General features: G+C 44.2%; 1 protein-coding gene across 11 annotated transcripts in view; it reads left to right on the top strand.

Annotated features, from left to right (window-relative positions):
- LOC126577262 (putative mediator of RNA polymerase II transcription subunit 12) overlaps window positions 1–10,000 on the top strand; it is a 222,942-nt gene that overhangs the window by 36,979 nt on the left and 175,963 nt on the right. For 9 of the 11 annotated variants that reach the window (XM_050238747.1, XM_050238742.1, XM_050238741.1 and 6 more), the window contains one exon: window positions 1–662. This exon is cut by the window's left edge and continues 984 nt beyond it. The exons of 1 other annotated variant lie outside the window; for it this stretch is intronic. In XM_050238747.1, coding sequence (XP_050094704.1) covers window positions 1–386 — 386 coding nt within the window. In that variant the 3' untranslated portion in view covers window positions 387–662. Of the gene's footprint in view, window positions 663–10,000 lie in introns of those variants that run through there. One more of the 11 variants, XR_007608328.1, reaches the window with a different exon arrangement.

Consider the following 10,000-nt stretch of genomic DNA (forward strand, 5'->3'; position numbering starts at 1 on the left):
ATAATTCCAGCATCGTTACCGTCAACGCTGAGCCTGCACGGGGCGTGGGTCAACAGAATGTAAATGCTCCTACTTCGTATCATGAACTGGCGAACTGCGATCGGAAAGTGAACACTTGTCACCACCGTGGCGATGACGACGGGCAGCTCAGCGAACCGCCACCGTCGGATAAGATTGTGCAAATGAATCAGGTGTTACACTTCTACGATGCCTGCCACGTGCGTTATCCGGTCGTCAGCTGCACCGAACACCGTGCTGCTAATGTGCAGGAACATGACAGTCGTGATGGTCACGGTGATGTCGATGGCAGCGGAATGCCGGTCACCACCAGACGGCCACAAGCTGAAGAAGAAGAAGGTACGCCAACGAGCAGCAGTGCAACGTGAGAGCATCCGTTCCGTGTTTGATTGGCCACGCGATGATAAAACGCCGTGTACGCGTCTAGTTCGCGTCGCTGCAACAATGTGGCGATGTGGTTGAGTGTTCCGATGTGATAATGTCCGATTAAGTTGCATGTAGCGTGAGCTGTTAGTAGACGATAGAACCAATTTGCCAGTCAGTGTCGATACGGCCACAACATGAGAGTCATTCGAACAGACAGACAGACAGATAGAAGTGAATCCAGCGTACAATCTGATGCGAAATAAATGAAAAACGTTACAACATCCAGTTACACCTATTTTTTGCCACAAAGTATTCTTTCGATCAGTAACTCAATCGAGAAACGTATATGCTGAGTTCAAAGTGCAGCAATTTTTTCGCTGAAAGCCATTTTGCACAACTTCAACGAACATATTTCAATTTCAGATTTCAATAAAACTTTTCTTTTCTATTTGTGTTTCACATCACTCTAAAAGCAGCTTATACCTATTCACGAACTCTACAATCTGGTCAATATGCTGCTGGAATAGACCACTTTATTGCACAAAAAATATGCCACTGCAAAAGGAGGAAACTAACAGAAACCACACCACGCGTCGAACTTGACGAGCAGGCAGCAACAGTTTTAAAAACAATTTTCCTCTTTCGCTGCAGCAGCAGCAGGCAAAATGGCAAAACAGTTAACACGGTTTACGTGGCCCGGGTTTGACTAAATTGTAACCGTTTTGCCTGCCCGCATTTTCTGCTGGGGTTTTGATTTCGGTTTATGATTTCAGTGGCCCCCCCTTTTTGCTGGGCAACCGAGTTCACTCCCAACCACCATCCCCCGTTTTTTTTTTGTCCTAAAAACAAAAGTCTGCACGCCCCGGTTGTTGTCGTTGTAACTCTTTCATTGTCGAATTGTTTTTCATGTTATCAATTTTTTCCTCCCCTCCCTGTTATGCTTTAGGATTAAATTATCCAACGATTCCGTGTTGAGCCGCAGAGCAGCAGCGCGCGTCTCCCGCGACCCTTCCTGGCGGGCTTCAAAAAGGCCAATGTTTTACTCATACGGAAACGAGTTATTGCGAACGAGTTGTGGACCACATTTTTCCCGAGCCCAACATGGACGCGTCCGTACGCTCCCCCCTTATCCCAATCCAACCTTCAATTTCCCTTGTGTGATTATGTTTTATGTGTGAACAACCACCGACAACGCAACACTGTTGTGTATTCCCGGTGTTACGACAATGGCAATGGCAGTGGTGGATGCAACAAAGGTGGATTAAAAAAAAAGGAAACTCTCTCGTTACCACTCGGGATCCGGATCTGGAATCAGCGAACTTCAGCGCGAAATGGGTTAGGGGAGAGGGAAAAAAGGAGCGGAAAAACAATGCGAAACATGTGCATTATTGCCCACACCATCACCATTGTTCACTAGTTTTCCGTTTCCGTGATCCTACCGGACAACGGACCGGTTTGCGGTAGGTTGCTGCTGCTGCTGCTGCAGTTGTTGCCCACGCTGGTGCTGTGCTTAGCTGTGAGTGAAGTTGTAACGTAAATGTTATTCCCGGTAGAGAGCTGCAGGGTAATCAAAAGTGCGCTACACCAGTGCGGTCGTGCACATTGTGTGTAGAGAACGGATCCGGTGGAGCCGTTCCTTGAATGAAATCATTCCATTTGAACACACAACAATTATATTACGCAGATGGGATGTATCATTTTGATGGCAGATGGCGGTGTATTTGTGATTTTTTCATGTAAGCGCGTGAGCATTAGTGCTGGAGAAGTCCCTTAGCAAAAAAAAGAGAATCGAACTTTATCGTTCGGGGCTAATAAAGCTGTTGATTGTTTGGCTTCACAGAAGATCGACAGATAGATTTTGAATATTGTTAATAAGAAGTATCGTAAGACAAGGAAAGAACGCAATTCAAAAGAAAAAAATAGATCATATAAAGTGAAGCTTTTCGCAACATTCACTAAAGTGCTGCATAATCTGAGTAGTAATGGTTCATTAAAGCTGCCTGCTGCAGAGCTGCTCTACAAAGCGTTTGTAGACATTTTTTGCAAAAACCTTCCAGAACATCACTCGAGCAGGAGATGAATAATTTCTACCATTTGTTAGAAACGCTCTAAAGGGGTGTGATGGGCGTAACTTTACACTCGCGGGAACCTTGCATCGCTTGGTTAGAACACCCGCGTCTGTACGCCGATTGCAGTTTCGGGGTGTCCGTCGTGGCGGACAGCCAATGTTGTTAACTAAGTGGACTCGAGGTTGACCGGACAACCGTGGTGAATCACCCGTGAGTGATTCACCTACTCAGTGGAGAACGTTGGAAGTCATTGGGCCTTACCAGGGTAGGGGGACACCAATGCTTCATAGGAGACAAAAAGTAAGTGACACGATGATGTTCGGTTGAGTACTGACTTCTGTCTGACTTCTCTACTCGGAAGTCATCTTTATTTATACTGCCTTATCCGATACGTTTGTCGGATAGGAAGAGTTCCGATTTACAAAACATCTGCAAGCGCTACAAACATCTACGCTGCAGACCGCGTTTCGGCCGTAGCTTTCTCTTCCGCATGGCCTCGTTCTTAGGCGGTAGAACCTTTTCCGCAATCACCGGGGTGGCGCGTCGCATGTTTATGTTTACCTTGGGCGGTCCGGCCCGGTTGGCAACAATCGCCTGAGTTCGGGGTTTACCCATTCTTCGCCTATGGGTTACGCCTTTACCTCCCTAGCTAACGCCCGTGATGCATGTGACATCTGCGCATCAGATGTTTGCGTCGCATCACATCTGCTTAGCAGACTTTCATCTGTTTAGCAGACATGCTACACCTCCCCCCTTTAGAAAGAATAATGCAAAAATGGGTGCTTTTGAGCTCATTTGTGCGTTATTCTAGCCTAGCTTTGATCAGTCTGTTTTTGTGTACTACAGACTCTTTTCCTGATGCTATGTGTCGTATCTTGCAGTTTGTGTTGTCAATTTCAATTATTACAAACGGTCCTACATAAATGGGATCTAATTTCTTCCTGTTTTCGTTCGTGATATAAACATGGTCTCCTAGTTTTACTTGGATGGGGTTCGTGTTTTTATTTGAGTCTATTTGCCTGTTTTGTTTTGTTTTGATGAGGTGCTTCCTCGCTACCTCGTTTGATTTTTGAAGCTTGTATCGCATTTCCGCGTGATATTGATCTAGATTGTAGACCGGTTCTGGTTTGTGTCTAATTAAATCCTGTGGTAGGTTCGCAGTTCTACCAAAAACTAATTCAAATGGTGTTAATTTTGTATCTGTGTGTTCTGTAGTGTTATAAACGAATTCGTAGTATTTTATCCAGTCATCCCAGTCGGTGTGATGCTCATTAGAAAATGCCCTTAGATACTCGTTTAAACATCTATGATTTCTCTCTAATGCTCCTATTGTTTGTGGATGGTAGGCTGTTGCGAATGTTTGTTTTATATTCAAAATTTCTGAAACTTTTGCTAAAATTTCGTTGTTATATTCTAGACCTTGGTCAGTTTTCATCTCCAAAAAGTTTCCGAAAGTGCATATGAAATTTTGCACTAGCGATCTTGCTATTGTATTTGCTTCTTTGTTCTGCATTGGTATGATGACAATGTATTTTGTAAGGTCGCACTGAATTGTTAGCGCGTATCTGTTGTTGTTATTTGTTTTTGGTAACGGTCCCACTGTGTCTATCGAGATAACATCCAACGGTTTCGAGGGAGTTGTCGTCACAACTTGTTCCTCTTTCGTGTGTTTGCGCACTTTGTTAACTAAGCATGCCTCACATTTGTTAATGAAATCTCTTATTTCCTCCTTCATATTCCTCCATTTGTACTTTTCTCTTAACTTCATATACAAACGGTACTGGCCTACATGTCCTCCCGAAGGGGTCATGTGATAATCCCTGATTATTCTTAGCCTTTCTTCCTTGTCTGTGATCCATCTAGTTGGAGTGAACAGGACAATTTGGAAGTTGGAGATCGTTTTGTTGGCTATCTCCTTAATTGTTTCTACAGAGTAGTGGTTGAACAATGCATCTCCCTTCGCAATTGCAACTCTATCTCTATTATGCCTTTTGGCAATCTTACGCACTTCTAGAAGAGCAAACTCTAGTGCTTGACTTCCATTTCTTAGTGCAGATTTATATATGGGTACGCCAACAGACCCAAGCGCTTTGTTTTCATTGTGGTTTCTCACCACGAGCTCTATTTTTCCTTTTAACTCACCGGTTCTGAGTTTGAGCAATTTGGACACCTCGGAAGGCCTGTCCGTCTCCCACATTGTAGGGTGATCAACCCTCTGCTCTGCTCTTTTTGGTTCCTGTACTTGTACTTTTTGCTTAGCCATGGCCCTAGTAGTAATTTTTAAAATAGCGTTCTTAATCTCAATTTTATCGCTACTGGTGGGTGTGGATGCTTTTAGCTGGTCCGAATTGGGAACGATTCTGGACAGAGCATCCGCTACCACGTTACTTTTACCTGCTACAAATTCGATTTCGAAATCGAATTCCTCTAAATCTAATCTCATCCTAGTTAGTTTAGATGTCGGGTTTTTCATGCCGAACAGGTAAACTAAAGGCCTATGATCAGTCCTAATTTTAAATTTTCTACCGTACAGGTATGACCTAAAATAATTGATTGCCCAATGTATGGCTGTCAGCTCTTTTTCTATAATCGGTTTGTTTTTCTCCCCTGGCGTGAAACTCTTGCTTGCATACGCAATGGGGTGGTCACCGTTCTCGAAAATTTGGGATAGAACCGCACCGCATGCGCTATCAGAAGCGTCAGTGGTTACAATAAATTGTTTACTGAAATCCGGATATTTGAGAATTTCCGGGGCTATTAGATTTTTTTTCAGTGTGTCGAACTTAGAATCGTCTGGAAAGATTCCTTTATCCGTTATTTTATGTCCTAAGTATGTTACTTCTGTTTTAAAAAAATTTACATTTCTTAGGATTAAGTTTAAGATTATACTTTCTTAATCTTTCAAAAACCTTATCTAAGTTGTCAATGTGATGCCGTGCGCTGCACCCTGTGACAATTATATCATCAATGTAAACGAATGCTAGCTCTGGCGTTAAACCTGCCATGGCTATAGCCATCATCCGTTGAAAACTATTAGGACTTATGTTCAACCCAAAGGGCATTCTTGTAAATTGATAATGTCCTGTTGGTGTGGAAAAAGCAGTATACTTCTTACATCTGCTTTTAAATCATGAATCTCTTCTTCCAACAAATGGATTTTAAATTTTTGACTTTTACTGCTTGGTTGTGAATCTCCCTGTTCTCTGCAATATACATTTTCCTGAGTATGATGATACTGTCTCTCTCTATTAACATTTTGCTCATACAAATGATGATTGGTCCTATTGTTCTGATATTGATATGATTCATCGTTATTCATTCTTGTCCAATGTTGGTTTACCCTTTTGCGACGGTTATGTCTATTGAAATTATAGTTATAGTCCTGATCTTGTTCAATATAGTGAGCTTTCCCAAATGAATAGTTTGTCTTATAATTTTCTTCTGGACCTTCTCCTCTAATCCAACATCCCCCTACAAATTCCGAATATTCCATTTCTGATGATTTTGTTTTCGTTTACATCCGTTTAAATCATACTTGAGATTCTTTCATTTGACTATGACTCACCATACCATACTGTATAAATTAACTGCGCGCGGGTCTGTCGTCGAAATTGGTCCTTTTCATCATCTGGGGTTCCATAGCTCGGGTCGGTTACGATCCATCCTTCCACGTTGGACTGACATGTCATCATTCTCCCGGCTGCTTCACTTGCGGATTGCTGCTCTCAATCTAGCCATTTGCTGCTAACTTCACCCCTGCTGCTCTCACTCTTCTCTCTTCGTTGATGTCCATTTTATAAGGCTGCCACTCCATTGTTGAAGTGTTTGTTGTTAGCCGTCAGCACTTTTTTTCGTGCACACAATCGCTGCGACCACTTATGTTCTGATCGATACTTTGATCAGCACTTTGATCACTTTCCGTTCACTATTGTTGTTGTTACCACTTTTGGTTTCACCATCCGATCACCTTCGATCAGCACTTCGTATTTTGTTTACACTTACACTTTTGACTGTTCTTGCCAACAAGTCACGGTCGCCATGACTTGGGCGTAGCTTTACACTCGCGGGAACCTTGCATCGCTTGGTTAGAACACCCGCGTCTGTACGCCGATTGCAGTTTCGGGGTGTCCGTCGTGGCGGACAGCCAATGTTGTTAACTAAGTGGACTCGAGGTTGACCGGACAACCGTGGTGAATCACCCGTGAGTGATTCACCTACTCAGTGGAGAACGTTGGAAGTCATTGGGCCTTACCAGGGTAGGGGGACACCAATGCTTCATAGGAGACAAAAAGTAAGTGACACGATGATGTTCGGTTGAGTACTGACTTCTGTCTGACTTCTCTACTCGGAAGTCATCTTTATTTATACTGCCTTATCCGATACGTTTGTCGGATAGGAAGAGTTCCGATTTACAAAACATCTGCAAGCGCTACAAACATCTACGCTGCAGACCGCGTTTCGGCCGTAGCTTTCTCTTCCGCATGGCCTCGTTCTTAGGCGGTAGAACCTTTTCCGCAATCACCGGGGTGGCGCGTCGCATGTTTATGTTTACCTTGGGCGGTCCGGCCCGGTTGGCAACAATCGCCTGAGTTCGGGGTTTACCCATTCTTCGCCTATGGGTTACGCCTTTACCTCCCTAGCTAACGCCCGTGATGCATGTGACATCTGCGCATCAGATGTTTGCGTCGCATCACATCTGCTTAGCAGACTTTCATCTGTTTAGCAGACATGCTACAGGGGTAACTATTCCCTCATCAATCATTTCTCTCTTTCGCTATGCTCGACCACTAGATAGGAGATCAAACTGACTCTAAAAACAATCCTGCACCTTTCCGCCATTCACTCCCGTAAAATGATGTGATAAGTTTAGCACATTAGCAGCCTCATTCAACAATGGAGAAGATTATTGGGGTTTTTTTTCAGAGCCATATTATTCAATACGAGCGCAAAGGGTTAGCTCGGCAATAGGATCAAATCTTTTGTTTCGAGAAGATAGGCAAAAGTTAGGAAAGCAAGTTTTTGACAACCTAATGGTCCCTTTCACAATATTGTAAAACATGCTCCGAGCACTGACTGAAGGGAAAAAAGTGTTATCCTGGGTGAAATATGGGACAATCTATCTGTCAAATATGCTTTCACTTTTTTGCTCCGCTCTATCTGATAAGATTAAGCGAAGAGGATTGAGAGTTTCAACTTTTCCAATAAGAAACCATTTCCCTACCAACGCTACCAAGTTCGATTAACACATGTTCTGGGACCTTTTTTTCGAATTCTCCCATCATCGGAACAATGCCAAGCAGTCGCCGTAGTCGATATTGCGTAGAATACATTACCCGATATACCAGCAGCGATAACTCTTCGACAGTCGAACTTTACGCATAAACAACCTACACGACGATGTTCTCCGTTTGCCAGCGAAATTCGCCTCGAAACCGGTAAACCGATATCCAATTCATCATCTGCACACCTTGTCCTGGCACAACTGTGAATTACAAACCAGCACAAAAACACCGAAACCACTCTATTCCTGTACCACTTACCATTCTCTATGCCTGATACCAGCGTTCTATAGAGTCTCATTGTTTTCTTGCGTGCCAGCACTTTGTCTTCGTAGCGCCGTACCGTACTTTCCATGATTTGAAGACCCTAAGCTCTCCAATTTAATCGTAATACACCTAGCTTTATTTTCCCAACCAACACACTTTTACACGACCGCTCCCTGGGGCCTGGGAGGGAAATAACACACGGCCGACGATATCGCGCCCTTTCAGGAGTGGCGCTCGGAAAGCAACAGATTGCCAGGCGATAATGCGAAAAGCAAAGGCAACAATACAGGCTTCGCAGCCTCCATCGCGGCAGCAAAGTGAAGAGGCAGTGAAGTTCTTTTTAATTAAGTCATTATTTATAAATCTTCTCGAAGACAACGAAAAAAAACCTTCACCATCGTCGGCCTGGTTGGAATCTGGCGCTACATCGTCCACAGGACTGGTGCTGCCAATTTATAAAAGAGCTGCTGCTTCCACCTTTCCGCAAAACACGAAAGTCCTTCCGTTTCTGGTAGCAGCTTCTGCTCTTCGGTGTGTTCGGCGCGTGTATAGGCTCGGCTTCGCGTAAGACGCACGACCCATCGTCAGTCCTAGAAATCCCTTTGCTTCTTGGTTACAGCGCCCTCCCCGGATATCTTCTGTTTGACTTTATCCTCTCTTCCGGCTTAGATCTATCACACCGACGACCCTTCCTTTCCCTTTCTTTTTCGCTCACCATCCGAAGATACTGACAATGCACGCAAGTTGTAAACAGGCTTGAGCTCCAAAAAGCCACAACCACAGCGAAGCAAAAGCAAAGTATAAATTGGTGGGATATCTTTTTCCCTTTTTTTCCTCTACCAGCAGCACCTATTTCTTGGTGTTTCGCTTTTGGCCCTTAAAGCCTACACCACCACGTGTCGCGACACAGCAACAATGGGTAAAGATTAGCTGGAAACACGCGTTAAAGCGCAAACAAGAAAAATGGATTCCAGGGTAATTAAGATTTGATCAGGATAAATTCCCCCCGAGGGCGGTCGGTCTAGAATGGCTGGCACGCAGGAAACAACGAACAAAAAGCAAACAAATTCCTTAACGGCGGCAAAGACCGCCGAGGTGGCCGATGAAAGCCTTTTCTCCCCCTGCTGCGAACGTTTTGCTTGTTTTGCTTCCAGTTTTGCCGTCCGGCACGGCCTATGACAATCAGCTGCCTGCCTGTCCTGTCCTGTCCTGTGGTATGCGCTATTCGCTTCTATTGTGTGCCATGTCCGATGACTTCACAACGTTTCGGTGTGAATGAGTCAGTTGAAAAGAGGATGTTGATTTATTGTTGAACCGAAGGAACGAAGGGAGTTAGAAAGCGAAGCAACGGTTCTAAGACAAAAGCAATAGCTCCACGCATCCCGGATAAAGCAGGCCACCCGATTAAGCAGCAAAAATAATAGCAATTCAATTAATGCCATAAATGAGCTCATAAACTGTATTATTGGCTATTGTTCAGTTCAATAAGTGTCACACGGGGCGGTTAATGAGTCCAGTAATTGATTTCAAACTGCATTCCTTCGCTACAATCAATCATCAATCAAACGGTGAGTCGATGAAAAAGGGAAGTGGATCCTCAATGGATTCCACTGCAATCTTGCACGCATCCATTTCCCCGAACATGTAGTAAGAACAATCACTCGCTGCTCAATAATCCACTCTTTCTTCGGACTTTATGTTTACGCGATAAAACCGCTACACTCAACCCGATGCGATAACGATGTCCCGGAGAAATGATCTTGACAATTACGATTGGTAGCACGAGGAAGTAAGCTACGCCACTCCATCGGGGACTCCTTCAAAAGCTCGCGTTCGCGTTCGATAACTAATGAACAAAAGGGCAATGGCAGAAGGGAAGAGGGTGGGGAGACGCTTGTTGTACTCGAAAAACAGCAGCCAGAATGGACTACCACCGGGCTGGGCGAGAAACAATGCCCATAAATCACGGCGAATTAATTCCGTGGGGAAATCAGTAATTTT

Source organism: Anopheles aquasalis, chromosome 3 (assembly GCF_943734665.1).
Source record: "Anopheles aquasalis chromosome 3, idAnoAquaMG_Q_19, whole genome shotgun sequence".
NCBI lineage: Eukaryota > Metazoa > Arthropoda > Insecta > Diptera > Culicidae > Anopheles > Anopheles aquasalis.